The sequence below is a fragment of the Macrobrachium rosenbergii genome, chromosome 4, assembly GCF_040412425.1.
Source record: "Macrobrachium rosenbergii isolate ZJJX-2024 chromosome 4, ASM4041242v1, whole genome shotgun sequence".
Taxonomy (NCBI): domain Eukaryota; kingdom Metazoa; phylum Arthropoda; class Malacostraca; order Decapoda; family Palaemonidae; genus Macrobrachium; species Macrobrachium rosenbergii.
In genome coordinates this window covers 42,809,177-42,823,646 of record NC_089744.1, presented here as the reverse complement: position 1 = coordinate 42,823,646, position 14,470 = coordinate 42,809,177, and the positions used below count along the sequence as shown (strand labels likewise).

At 36.2% G+C, this 14,470-nt stretch overlaps 1 protein-coding gene across 25 annotated transcripts in view; it reads right to left on the bottom strand.

The window, feature by feature from the left end:
- Positions 1-1,704: 1,704 nt before the first annotated feature.
- The window catches only part of LOC136833412 (large proline-rich protein BAG6), a 225,757-nt gene continuing 212,991 nt past the window's right edge, over positions 1,705-14,470 (bottom strand). For all 25 annotated transcript variants that reach the window (XM_067095630.1, XM_067095557.1, XM_067095692.1 and 22 more), the window contains 6 exons: positions 11,838-11,968; positions 11,611-11,726; positions 11,232-11,403; positions 9,216-9,395; positions 6,868-7,024; positions 1,705-2,780 (listed from right to left, as the gene is read on the bottom strand). In XM_067095630.1, the coding sequence (XP_066951731.1) occupies positions 2,581-2,780; positions 6,868-7,024; positions 9,216-9,395; positions 11,232-11,403; positions 11,611-11,726; positions 11,838-11,968 (956 nt within the window). In that variant the 3' untranslated portion in view covers positions 1,705-2,580. The remainder of the gene's footprint in view (positions 2,781-6,867; positions 7,025-9,215; positions 9,396-11,231; positions 11,404-11,610; positions 11,727-11,837; positions 11,969-14,470) is intronic.

Sequence of the window (14,470 nt, the reverse complement as noted above, 5' to 3'; positions counted from 1 at the left end):
CCTTATATCTAACTGGTTCATTCAGAGCTTCATCCCTCAAGTTTGGCAATACTTCAACGATTTGGGCATGGAGTTCAAGGTGTTGCTGATTATGGATAATGCTGGTGGCCACCCTCTCGATCTTTATTTCCAGGGAGTCCAGCTCAAGTTCCTCCCTGCCAACACCACCTCTCTCTACTCTACTCCTGGAACTCCCTCGAGCACCTAGTGAATGCAACGGACACTGACCGTGAATTTACGCTGGAGGATTGACGTAAAATCACTATTGTGTCTGTCCGTCATCGATCGATCGTTGAATGACATGAAGATGGAGATCCTCAATGCCTGCTGTAAGAAGTTGTGGCCGGAGTGTGTTCACAATTATGAGGGGTTCCCTCCTGAAGAAATTCAACATTCAGCCATTGATAAGGTGGTCCAGTTGGTGAGGATTCTTGGTAGAGAAGGCTTCGAGGACATCACCCCAGATGAAGTCAGCACCCTCATTTACGCCCACTCTGACCCCCTGATGGACCAGCATTTGGAAGAGCTGATGAAGTCTGCCAGCGAGGTAAAGACATGCCTGGTTCAGGAGACAAGGAGGAGGAAGAGGGCCTGTCTTTGGAATGTCTGTCCCAACTTAAAAGAGGATGATTAAGGAGGTGCAGGATGCGGCTTCATTATGGGATCCTTATATAGAACACTCAAAAGTTTTCAAATGCCCTTGATGCAGCACTAGTGCCCTATAATCAAGCCCTCATCACATCAGCATGAAGAAGTAGCGACAGCAGCTGCTTATCACTATGCTCATTAAATGTACAAAGAAGTACCCTCCAAAGCCTTCCCAAACCCCTGAAGAAGTGCCTCTCCAAGCACCTGGAGAAGAGTCTCCCCAATTGCCTGAAGTAATGCCTCCCCAAGCGCCTGAAGTGGTGCCTCCCAAAACCCCTGATGAAGCACCTCCTGAAGAAAGGGAAGAGGCACCCTCAGAGGAGATGTAACTCCTCTGCTTGGCTGTGTAGTTATATCTTCATCATCATTCATCGGACTGCACAGCCAATTCATCATCGCCAACTTTAATCAACATTCATCACTGGTGAGTATCCTTATGATTTACGTAATTGTAATATGTATGTAGTATTAAATTTCTTTAATGTGCATATGTATTTCTGTCTCTCTCTCTCTCTCTCTCTCTTGTGAATTATGTACATACCAATGTTTCCCCCCTGTAAAAGAAAATGGGACAGCTTGAATAGTAACTGTATGAAAGATGGTGTATGTGCCTGAATACATAGGGGGGACTGGATTATTTTCACATGTAGCTCTAAGCCATGCAGTACGTATATTTTTAAGGGCAAAATGCTTAAGATGACTGAAATGATAATATAATTTCTAAGATTAATACAGTAATAGGATAATAGTTCATGGTATATTTGATGTGGGATGATAGTTTAAAGTATACATTTGGTGTTTGAACTTTCAAGATAAGCAGGTATAAGCATTCTTACAGGTGGGTTTTAAGTATTCACAGATTTTAACTATTCGCGGGGTGTTTTGGTACGCATCCCCCACGAATATAGGGAGTCAAATGTAGAGCCAAAGCATTCTAATGAGGCATGGGATACCTGCTAGGGACCTGGTAATCACACAACTTACTGAACTACTACTACAGGTCTAAAGGTGTCCAAAGGACTTGTGGGGAGAGTTAAATAAGTAATCAAAACTACATTTTATGTTTAGTCCTTTATTATATGAATACAATATTGTGCCAGCACACCATCAGAATACATTCCAAAGTAATAACAGTAATATTGACAATATTTCTTTCAACAAGGAACTTCTGGAACATACAAAAAGTATTTTGTCCTTAAATTCCTTTTATACATAATGATAAATAACAGGCAAAAGAAAATGCTCAAATTTTAAGTATTCTAATGCCTCTAGGACATAAAATCAATATTTAGTTAATACTTTTAACTAATAGTAAATACATCACTTTCATACATGCTGGATTAACAGCTTTTTTCCTTCCATTACTGACTACATGGCAACTGCATAGCCTGGCCTCCTTCACAAAATATTTCTTTGCAAACTTATGCATGTGCAAGTTCTGAGAATCAGAGCAGTTATGTTACGAGTCACTGGCCTACCACGGAGCAGGTAGTTTCAGTGGCACTACCAAGTGTCCATGATTCTTTTTTTTTTTCATTAAGCACCAGGATGGTTTGATTTCCATCTATAAATATTTTTTTAATAATTCTATAAACATAATACTATCGAAAGGTATCATAGCTATTCCAGTCTCCACTACTGCAAGCAGACAAAAAATACAGTAATTCACTTTGAGATGACAAGCAACTGAGACTAACAGCAACAAGCACCCTCATCAGAGAGTGGTTAACTATCTGTACAATACTTGCAGTTTTCTTAAAAACTCAGTCTTGGTAACAGAATCACAGTTTGAAGTCCACTATCACGTCAGGCAATTGGGACAAAACAATGACATGTAGACCCAAGCATCTAACTGCTTCTACTTTTCCCTTTCACACCAAGCAGATAATGAAAATAGTCTTGACATTTTAAACAACCAATGGCTTCAACCCTTTACTTTTCCTGGCGAATATTCTTCTCACTCTTTGGAAACTTTTCTGGCTTGAAATCCTTGTTTTGATCCAATTTTTCTCTAAGAGAATTACGAATATGATCAGCAAATGATTCTCCAAGCTGATTAGCAGCTTCACCAGCAACACTATCCATCACCAAACAATTAACGCCAGCCCCACGCATACTTTGACGGAGAGTATCTGAAACGAAGGAATTCCAAATGTGGCTATGTTAAATACTTAAATAAGTCACTTATAATTATCACAACACCTTTTATGATAGCTTGGCACTTTGTCTGTATCGTTATTTGTTATACAAGTCAACATTTACTATCATCAATGTTTAACATGAATTATGCTAACTATGAACTACATAACTTTGGATCTGGCTTTTCAGTTTTATTGTAAACACATCACGTAATGGTAATCACAAGGTTAAACCTGTAATAAGATATTACTTGGTTTTAGATTTTCAACATAATGCATATTCAATCTTCACATATTCCAAGACTGTTACACAGTAAAAAAATCCATAACTTGAAAATATTCAACAGATAATCCAAGATCTGGAGTTCTACAGTCTGCTAAATTTGCAAAGGATTTACATATAGAAGTTGACAAAATTGTGCTTGCAATACAGTTACGTATGAATATGATCTTCATAACCATGTTATCACAGATAGCATTGACATTCTACCAGATAATAATCTTAACTGATCTAAACATTTTAAAATCTGGCTCTAAATTTAGGATGAAACTGACTGGGGCCAATCAAGATAAAATGAAATTCATTCCAGTAACCTTCAATGTTTTATAAATTTACGCAATAAAGGCGATTTTGATTCAATACATTAATTTACTAAGACAAAATTGACTAATAAGTTAAAGATCTGTCATATTAATTTGTTAAAATTCAGAAATCATTTGTGCCTTCCAATTGTAAGGAACCATTTGTGCGTGCCATTTCCAAATTTTGATATACCACCAGTTCAATCTGCAGTATTAATAAAGATATGTTTTTACAGATAAACTTTAGAAAATACTCTGGGAGCTACTGAAAATACTTAAAAAACATCAAGATCTATTCCAATGTGTAACAATAATCTTGAAGGTCCCAGGAATTCTCTGCTAGACATTTTTAACACACTTATACAACTTCAACATGAAAATTTCATTAGATGAATTTTGGGCCTATGTTACATCTATGCATCAATGCCTACTTAAGTTCCCTACAAAGTTTACTGTAATACATAACATTATGAGCACTTTTTGGAAATCTAATTTCACTTATGATATTCTTTCAAGAGTGGTGTAAACCTAAATTAACCTAACTTGAAATAAGTGCATTTACAATATACATCTACTGCTTGTTATACAGAATACAGAATACACTTAAGGAAACCCAACTTGAAATAAGTACATTTACAATATATCTCTACTGCTTGTTATACAGAATAGTACTGTACTATATTTTCCCCAAGAAATCAATAATGTCTTGCATAGTTGAACTGATTTGACTTATGAATGTCTGTTCTAAAGACCTGGCACTGGAACCATTAGGTTATTCAGTTCCACATCTTGCATGTTGGCAATGTGGACACTGATAGGGTAACAGGATTAGGAAATGCATAGGCTATGTAACTTGAGTTATGATGCACATATCATCTTAATTATATATATCTAAAAATCGTCTGATGCACACTTCATATAAATCTTATCAAATGTTGTATTATAGTAAGGTGTAGACTGCATGTGAGTGTATGAAATAAATATATACTGAAATTTATAACAGCTGATGAAGAAACAAAAATTACATTTTGTTGATGTCAGGGCTATACTGTACAACACCCTATCCATTACTATACTCTACAGTCCAAAACTTCACCCTAATACAATTTTTCATGTTTTCTATTTATATCTCATTAAATTCTCTATATTTTACCACACTTTCTGCATCAGTTCATTTTAAATAAAAGAATGCTGATCTGTAAATGTTACAAAGGTGGTGCACATTATATCTATATTTCAATCATTAAAGAAATACCAAATAACAAATGAGCATATCATGTGAGATTATAAAACACAGACACTGCATAGTTAAACAATGCCCATGAAATGCACTTAATTTCTAACAACTGATTAAGTAAACAATGACAAAGCTTTATCAGTATTGGCTTCACTAACTTTTTTTATGCATAACTACAAAGATATGTCTTTTAACCCTTAAACGCCTACTGGACATATCATACGTCGACTAAAATTGTCTGTTGGGTGCCAAGTGGACGTACTGTACGTCGACCACAAAAAATTTCAACCTTCATTTTGCAACAAACGGGAAGTCTCTAGCACAATATTTCGATTTATGGTGAATTTTTGAAAAAAACATTTTTTTACGTCCGAGCGTTACGAATTCATGCATCATTTTGTGATAATATTTTCTCTGTGTTGCTTTGATCGTTTTAAAATTTGTTATATACCAAAATCATCGCAATTTAGTGTACAATACAAATAAAAACAAAATAATCCGTTAGCTTTAATCGTTTTGCTCACAGCGCGACTTGTATAAAATTATATATGAAAAATTTTTTTTGCGGTCATATATTTCAATATTTATATATGATAATGATATTTTTTCCATTTCTGATGGTTGCATACTAAACTTAAGGCAATGACAAAAAAATGAGCCAAAAATGAACTCTTAATCTTAAAAACTAAGTGTGCTGTGATTTTTTGAAAAAAACTTTTTTTACGCTTCGGCGCTAACTCACCGAACGCTGCCGGCATACGGGAGATGTTTTTGTAAATAGAGGCTCGGCGTTTAAGGGTTAATATGACGTTATATACTGTATTAAATAACTTTCACAATATTTCTCAATTTCATTTACTGTGTTGCATACTACCTTTTTAAGAATGCTACAAAATGATACATAATGTTAACTGAGCTGCTGTTGATACATGAGGCATAGACTATGCACAGGCTATCTAGGAACAGTCTTGATGCTTATTACTGTACATATTTTGTATGTGAGATTGTATGAAATAGAGCACAGCATCTCAGTTATGTGGTTGGTAGTCAACTTGGCAGCTAAGTCACTTAACATCAGTGTTGCCAACTAAGGTTTGTGTGTGTTTGTCGAACTTTTTAAAACTTTAACCTTATGCAATATCTGTACATTTTATTATAAAATAAACTAATAAGGTCATAAGGAATTTTGTCAAGTTTCCTTTATATTTCTAGCATATGCATGCCATCTTAAAATATCAAATTCATATATGATAAATGCTATAAAATTCAATAGTTAATCCAATTCATCCAATATTCAATTATTTGAAAGCATCACGCAGCCAAACCTGCCATAAAATGAGAATATTTTAAAAAATACTGAAGGTTTAAAACTAAAAGTGACCTATACATGTGGAAGCGGAAGGCCATGTGAGAGCACATGGCAGTCTTAGAAAGTGTTACTTTTTCCAGAATTTCATCAAGCTTAATGAATTTTAAAAAGTGTTACAATTTTTTTCAAACAGAAGCTTTATGCTCCTAACAAAGCCATGATGTTTACACAAGGAGTATAATATTGGGTTTTTGAAGATTTGAGACACATGAACATTTGAGACACCATATGCCCAACCCTACGAATATAATTTTATGGATTCCTGCATGCAAACTGTGGAATTCCAAGAAGGATCTGAGCATACTTTCACGTCCTTAAAGTATCAGTACATAATTTGGATATGAAGATAACTGACACTTATACTAAGATAATGAAATTTTATTTTACAAATGCACGAGTCAAACACGTTATATTTATGCCTGTTAGAAAGGCTTATGGATATCCTCTGTCACTGAACATACCACAAATTCAAAGGCATTCAAGTAAGATTTTACTGTGCTTTTAGATATAACAGAGACCCATTACAGGTACCATTCATGGAAGTGTTAAATTTGGAGACCTCATCTAAAAAATTTATAAAAAATAAAGTTAACCATTGAAGGTTGCTTAATACCAATAGAGTATCTAAAAAAAAATTGATCCTCTATACCAGCTTCCAGGTAATATTAACCTGGCTTTTATAAAATCATGATTTTATCTTTACCACCAACTTCAGCACATGAAAAAAATTACTTTAAAACTGTCTACTTTTTGCTTTCTAATATTTACTTTCACTGCCATCTCAAGTAAGGCATATTCTTCCAGTAATTCTATATTAGTTTGGAAAGCTAAAGAGAAGTAATATCCATAACACAATTAAGCTCCTACAAACTGAAAATGTTGAAAGAACTAACCTTGAACTACCTGCTGAACTGAACCATGAGGTTTATGCTGTGAGGCTATCTTACGACGTTTAAGGGGCATCCCACAAAGGTAAGCATCACTTAATGCTGTGTCAGGAACACCACGGCGTTGCCTTTCCACATCTCGAGTTATGACCGGAAGCCAGTCCTATGAAAAAAGTAGAAGTAAGCTATATTTTTTAATATATGTTCCCTGTTATGTTGTGCTAAGTATCAGTTCCCTGCTGCATTTATTTTGTGAAAACTGACTCTTCTACTAAATAAAACAAAAATCAAAGAAGCTGTTTTTTTTTCAGAATAGAATACAGGCAATCCCCAGTTTTATGGGGCTTGTCTAGTGACGAAAATTGATGATTTCTGCTTATCGGTGCCGATAATTGGGGACTGGCGCCAATACTTACCTAACAGAGGCACTGATAATTGAAAATCGCCAAAAAAGCACTGAAAATCGCTGATTTTCAGTTATCATCATACCCTCAGAATGGAACCCCCACCGATAACCGGGGACTGCCTGTATAGAATTTAGGCAAAAGGCCAAGAGCTGGGACCTACAAGGTACTTCAGTTCTGTAGGGGAAATTGACAGTAAGAATGTCTGAACGGTATAACAGGAGGAAATCCTTGCACCTGAACTATGAAACAATTGATAAAGGGGGTGGAAAGTCAGATGAAAGAAAGAGAATATGAACAGAGGTACAGTAAACAGATTGAAAGAAGTTGCAGCTAGGGGCTTAAGGGAGTCTGCAAAGACCCTAAGTACTGCCTACAATGCACCACGTGAGGTGCACTGATGGCACTATCCTTCTACAGGGGGTTATTTCTTGCAAAGCCATTACTTGTTCAATGGTGGATATGATGATCACACAATAATCAGTAACCAGGAAAATAAAAAGGTAAACTTACTATCAGAAACTCATTTATGAGACTACACTTTTACCATGTTATCTTTGCTGTCATTCCAATAACCCTCTTGTTTGCCTGAGATGCGGGCAATCATAACAAATACTTCTTCATTTTATATTTTAGACCTTAACATAAATTCAAAGTAGACTGAACAATAATCTCTGACAGATATTGCACAACATCAAGAATGGGTTGCATACAATACCAGAAGAACTTGACAAGTGGCAGAGACCTGATCAGTTGTTAACTATTTTAACTGAGTAACCGACCTTAGCTTTTAAAGCCACTATAAAGATGCTAAATTTGATTTCAGTTTAACAGTTTGTCTCATGCCTATACTTCTCATTGCTATATCTATCATTCCTAATTTTAAAATATTTCTGGTAAAAATTTTTGTTTCCTTAATAAATGTCACTACAGTCTTGCTTAATTCATGTCTTCTCTTCTTATGTCTACATTAGCTTTCACTTCGATCTTCTTAGATGTTAGCAACACAAATGTGTCTATAATACACTATTTCACTGCTAATGTTCTTGTTGGCTTGCCATTGTATAGATGCCCGATTTGCTTTTACTTATTATCTCTTCTCCACTTAACAAATATTTCTACTATCTCAATACTTTCTAAATATTTTTATTTCCCTTTTCTTAATCAGTACATTGTTATATTCTTGCTCCTGTCATGGTTTCCTCTCTCAAACTTCTGGCTCCAATTGGTCTTGTTTCTTTGTATTCAGGTTAAAGAAATTATCTAGCTCATTTTGAAATTTACAGTTTTCTACTAGTCTGATATGGCTATGATGAAAGAATCAGCACTAATATCAATATCACATATATAAAAAGAAGAGAGAGAGAGAGAGAGAGAGAGAGAGAGAGAGAGAGAGAGAGAGAGAGAGAGAGAGAGAGAGAGAGAGAGAGAGAGAGAGTGTGTGTGTGTGTGTGTGTGTGTGTGTGTGTGTGTGTGTGTGTGTGTGTGTGTGTGTGTGTGTGTGTGTGTGTGTGTGTGTGTGTGTGTGTGTGTGCAAGTTAAAAAGTCAGGTAAGATTTGCCTATAAAGTCTATGAGCAAGTGTACCCTATGACAGCAGTTAACTACAATAATTACTTTAGGAATTGTCAAAAATGGCTTTCTATTCCATTATAACAATAACAGTTAAGGTGTTTATACAGTGACTTTTACAAAAATCCTCCAAATAAATCTAAAACACATATTAGTTTCACGACTATATCTATGAATTCCTAGTTCAGGGGTGATTTTTATGAATAAAATGAACATTACAATAAAGTTCATTAGAGCTTTACTTTCTTCATTTGAACAAATCAAAATCAGTTTAAAAATAGTAATAATGATTTAGTAATGGTAATACTAAATTACTGTCAAGGGAGTCCATTAGGTCACATAAAGATACACAGAATAAACTTAAAGAAGCCATTTTTACCTGAGGAACAGCTGAGTGCCATGGTTGTGACCCTACATTAATGGTAATAGGAGGCTCATCTGTCAAGGGTTCCTCCTCTTTCTCCTCTTCACTGCCCCTACCTACAGTAGCATTATCTTCAACCTCTCCTCTGGAAGTTGTTACTTCTTCCACACATCCTACCTCCTCCACTTCCATTGGCTGAAACAAAATTATAAAGATTGAACATAAACCTAAAAAGACATTAAAATTATTTGCTAAACCATACCTGCAATAAGTAATACTAACTTGACAGACATAGCATGACCAAGCCAAGTATGTGCAATTCTATAAAATAATTATGAAATACCAAAAAAATAAAACAAAATATATATGGCCTATTGCATCTCCCTGACTGGGTAATTACAATGGGTTTGCTCATTTGAGTAAGGTGACTCCTTAACTTTTCTTGTTCACTGGCAAATTATTTAGAATAAAAATGACCAGAAACATTTGAGGAAAGTAATCTAGAATATGATACTGCAATGAGTATGAATGACTATAGGTAAACATGATTTCAATTACAAGCCATGTTAAATTGTACAATGTATTCAATGGAATACCATACCTACAATTTTACAGATTTACAAAAACTCATTTAATGAACAATTTCAATTACTTCTCATTCCAACACTGTTAAAATATTAAAAGCTGCAAGGAGGAATTCACCTTTATAACAAATTAAACAATCCATATATTGATCTCACAGTATATTTAGCTTCAAAATAATAAAAAGCCATGGATACAGTTCAGCTTACCTACATGAATTTGAGGTAATTTATCAGCATTGCCAAGACTTAAAACTTCTGAGCAGTTCTAATGTTTGTATTTATGACTATTATTGGCCAGGCAGGTTACATTTTTGCTGAATCAATAAGTCAGATTTGTAAATAATACTGTTCTTACTTCAAGTTGGACTAACATCCCCCCCACCCCCCATGTCTTCCCACTTGGCAATTCAGAATTCCTTAGGCCACCTGTGTTAGTCCAGAAATTTACCTATGGTCTAGTTTAAATATTTCACAACATGAAAAAACTCTCAAGTAAAGATGCCACTCTGTCTTCTACGACAATAATACTTGTGAATTATTCTTGTGAGTTGCTAGACAGCATGTCACCAGTTTTCTGGCCAAATGGTACCTTGTAAAAACCTACAAGCCAAATAGCTACCCTAACTGGAAAAAGATGCTGCAAACCCCAGGTCCAAATATTAACAGCAATGTTGTACAGATAAAGGAACAATTGTACAGAATATTCTATAAAAGAGAAATAACAAAATACCCGACACGAAAAAACAAATAAAATGAACCAGTACACAATGACATGATCCTCATTTCAGCTTGATCAACAAAAAGGCACTTGCATCACACCTGAGCTTCTGAAGTTCCTATCATAAAGCAGGAATGTTGGAATTAACTGCTTATCTATGATAAGAAATATGACAAAATTTTACAATGCTCGTATTACAAGCTGTTTGAACAATGGTCCCTGTCATTAATACCTAATTCTGACATAAGAACTTTAACATAGAAATCAACCTTTTGTTCAACAGTTTGAGAGTCAAGCCAGCTGCTGAAGAATAAACAAGAGGAACTATATTAAAAATCAGAAATAAAGAATTAAAATACTTCCATGAGATAGACAGGACTACTTAATTCTTTTAAAGGCTTTTACACTGATTCATTGTGCATTTATTTGTATGTCCTACATCTATTATCAATCCTACTCTCAATTTTGTTAGGACTTAATTTTAATCCCCAAAAATTTGCATCATGCACTAATTTTATCGAAATATCTATTAACAGATTCAGCAACCACTAGTATGTCTATAATCAAGACGTGGCATCAAAGAAAAGTGATAAGGAGGCAACAAGCTTGTTTTCAAGGCCAAACCACATTAGAAGTAAACAGGCTCCCTGAAGCTCTGTATCGATTTTAATATGTCAAGATAATGTTCTTCAAGCGACCATAAATTTGTTGAGAAGTTAGACTACATACCTCCTCCACAGGGCCATTAGCTGGTGTTACATGAATGACATTCTCCGCTGGAGTTGTTTGTTGTGGTGGTGCAGAAGGTGTTGGGGTTGTACGTGATGAAAGAAAATCATCTGACTGACGCCTACTTCTCTCCTCCTCCATGCGCCGCCCTTCATCCGGAGATACAACATACCTGTACCACAATTGGAGATTCAACTGCCTTCAATGTGAATTCAGATTTAATAATAATCTTGGAAAAGAGAAAAACCATGAAAATAATTTCTTAATAGTAAGCACCATAGCAGTTCTAGCATTACTCATGTATATTTACTACAATTAAAACACAATTGGACATCTTTTATCAGAAATAAAACTGAAAAGACACCAGTGAAGGACACACCTTCGTATATGATCATTGGTGATGGTCATGCGGTTCATCATTGAACGGAGTTGCATGATGGATGTGTTAATAGACCAAGCCTGAATAGCAGGGCTCACACCGGCCATTATGGAACGCTGAAAAAAGAAAGAATGAATATGAAAATGAGGAACCTCAAAGATACTCAAAAAGTGTTTTTGCCATGAACAACGTGGATACAAATCTTGACTGACCGACTGTTTACTTACAACACGTTCTTGGATGACTCTTTCTAAGCCCTGCACTCCATCAGTGAAACAGTGGAGAGAGAGAGCAATAAATTCCCCCAGTGCTCGTTGTATGAGAGATACCAGAGATGGGCCAAATGTGTCTGCATCAGCTGTCAAGTAAAAAAAAAAGTGAGGTTTATTTTGCATAAAATAATAAATAAAATATATAACTCTATACAAAATTATTGATCATACACAGCCTCATTCTATAGGACATGTACCGAGACACAATAACTTCATGACACATTAGAAAGACGAAACCCCAATGATGGCCGATTCCAACAGCAGTAAGGAAATGCTACTTCACTCATCTGTACTATCCTTCATCTGAAGACTGAGGGGCAACGGAAATTACATTCATGGGTTTAACCAAAAACATGCTTTATTGTACTGCAATTCAAGAGGGAGGAGCCCTTTCAGAGCAAGACTTGGCTGCAAGAAGTCCAATTCCCACAATGTAAAAGATTTAGCCCGCAATTAACCTTGAAATAATAAATACTTCCAAAAGTAATGACTTTACAAATGAGGATACAGTCCATGAAAGCAAACTCACTAAGCTCAAGAGGCATAAAGGCTGATATCCAGGATGTGTGTGTGTGTGTGTGTGTGTGTGTACCAAGAACTCCTTATGAGGAGAATGAATGGCCCAGACCTTCCCACAATGAAAATGCATAGTTAGGCACGACAATAGATCCCAGGAAATTAACGTCAAGAGAGTTATGAACATCACAAAAATAAAATTTAGCAAAAGTGTATTTAATAGGCAGAGAGAAGCAAAAGGCCCAAACTCTGAGTACTGATTCAGGCAGCAAAAGGTCATTACAAGAAATATCTGCATCAGCTAATGAAATCCACTCCTGCCTCAAAGAATACAGATTTTTTAATATATTTTATGATTTTGATGGCAGAAGTGCAGGTACTGTTAGGGTGAGAGGGGCTTGATGGATGACGAGAGAGCTTGTGGAGTGACTTGAGTAAGATGAGGCTCCTTTAGTTGAAGAATAGTGACATGAATCATACTCATGCTTAGGGGGATCTAACAGAACCACAACTAAAATCCTAATGAACTTGAATGGTAATGAGTGAGCTCAGGAGATATAAGTTCCTCAGTGCAGCCTGAGTATACTCTTGGCAAGGAGGGTCTACAAGTTGGCAGGGTAACAATTTTTAAATGAAGAGGAGACTTACTAGTTGTGGAGACTGAACAACTATAGATATCCCTCCATGCAGGAACACTGAAGTTAAATGTACTGGAACAAAGACAGATGCAGCTTGGAAGATGTACAAGGTTGGGAACGAAGTGCAAGGACCCCAAGTTGTGGCATGTGTCATGCAGCTGGATACATGGCAGTGGGAGGACTCACAGGAGCAAGTGGGAGAGCAAAGGGCAAGAATACAGGGTTAGACATGTCAGCGGGAATGGCTGAATGCAGGTGAGTACTTGGAAGGAGAAGATTACATGATAATACTTGAGTACACAGAACAGATGAAAGAGAAAGTGCACAGAGTACACAGGAGCCAATCCAGTAATAAGGACCAGGTTTGTATGCAGCAGAAGCCAAGCAGAAGGGGTCTCACAAAAAGGAGCAAAAGTTTCAAAGGTTGACATAGAGGCAGGAAGAGACTGACTCTGGCAGTGAGACCATGGGTAGAAAGGCATATTACAAAGCTGTAATCAACTCATGGAGGAGTTGAATACAGTGAGGAACTGGCTTTGAAGTACTACAGATGACAGCTTCATGAACTGAACATAAAAATCATCATCAGCAGTGCACATGAAGTCTATCAAAGACGGCAGCATCAAAGGATCAGCTGCAAGAGGAAGTTAAGCATGAAGAGTGAAGGCTAATTATATGGAGGGAAGGCAGAATGTCCTGGATGGGAGAAAAAAACTTTTAATTAGGCAAACTTGATGAGCACTGCATATACGCTGACTGGCTCATTGAGAATGTTAGGTGATAACTGGCCTATTAATGAGGAGATGGTGGGGAGGAAAGGTGTAGGTTAAGGGGAAATTTACACACTGACTTGCCCTCAATCCCACAGTTTATTCTCTGAACTGTGGTACTGTACTTTACAGAGTATAAAATACTGTGTACCATGGAAGCTGTGTGCTGATAGCACCACAGCCTACTGAATATGTGCATGAAGTTGGAAAGCAAACCAGTAAAGTTTTGTCACTGATATTTTGGAATATGTCAGTGTTACTGTTACATCAGAAAAGTTAAGGAAATAACAGTTTTCAGGGATCAATGGAGGTTGGTGAGGTGCAGTTGATGTTAAATTTAAATAAAACAATAAATTTTTCATTAATTTGTATTTCTCATAGCTAACAAACTTGAGGTCTTAACATTAGGATAAATCTTCTGGTGCCAGCTGGAAACCGGTTAAAAAACAATCAAAATCGTAAATGCAAGGAATCTGTGGCATCTGGCATCTAATATGCATGTGAGATGGTAGCGTGTTTCTTTAACTGCCTTGGAGAGCAGACGTTCACTTTTGCTCTCCTTTCCCCAAGCTGGTTTTTGTCCTAAGCCTGTGATACCTTCTGGTTGTGTTGTATGTTTGGATGTGTGTGTGTGTTTCGTGGTGCTATCATGTTGTCCACTAAT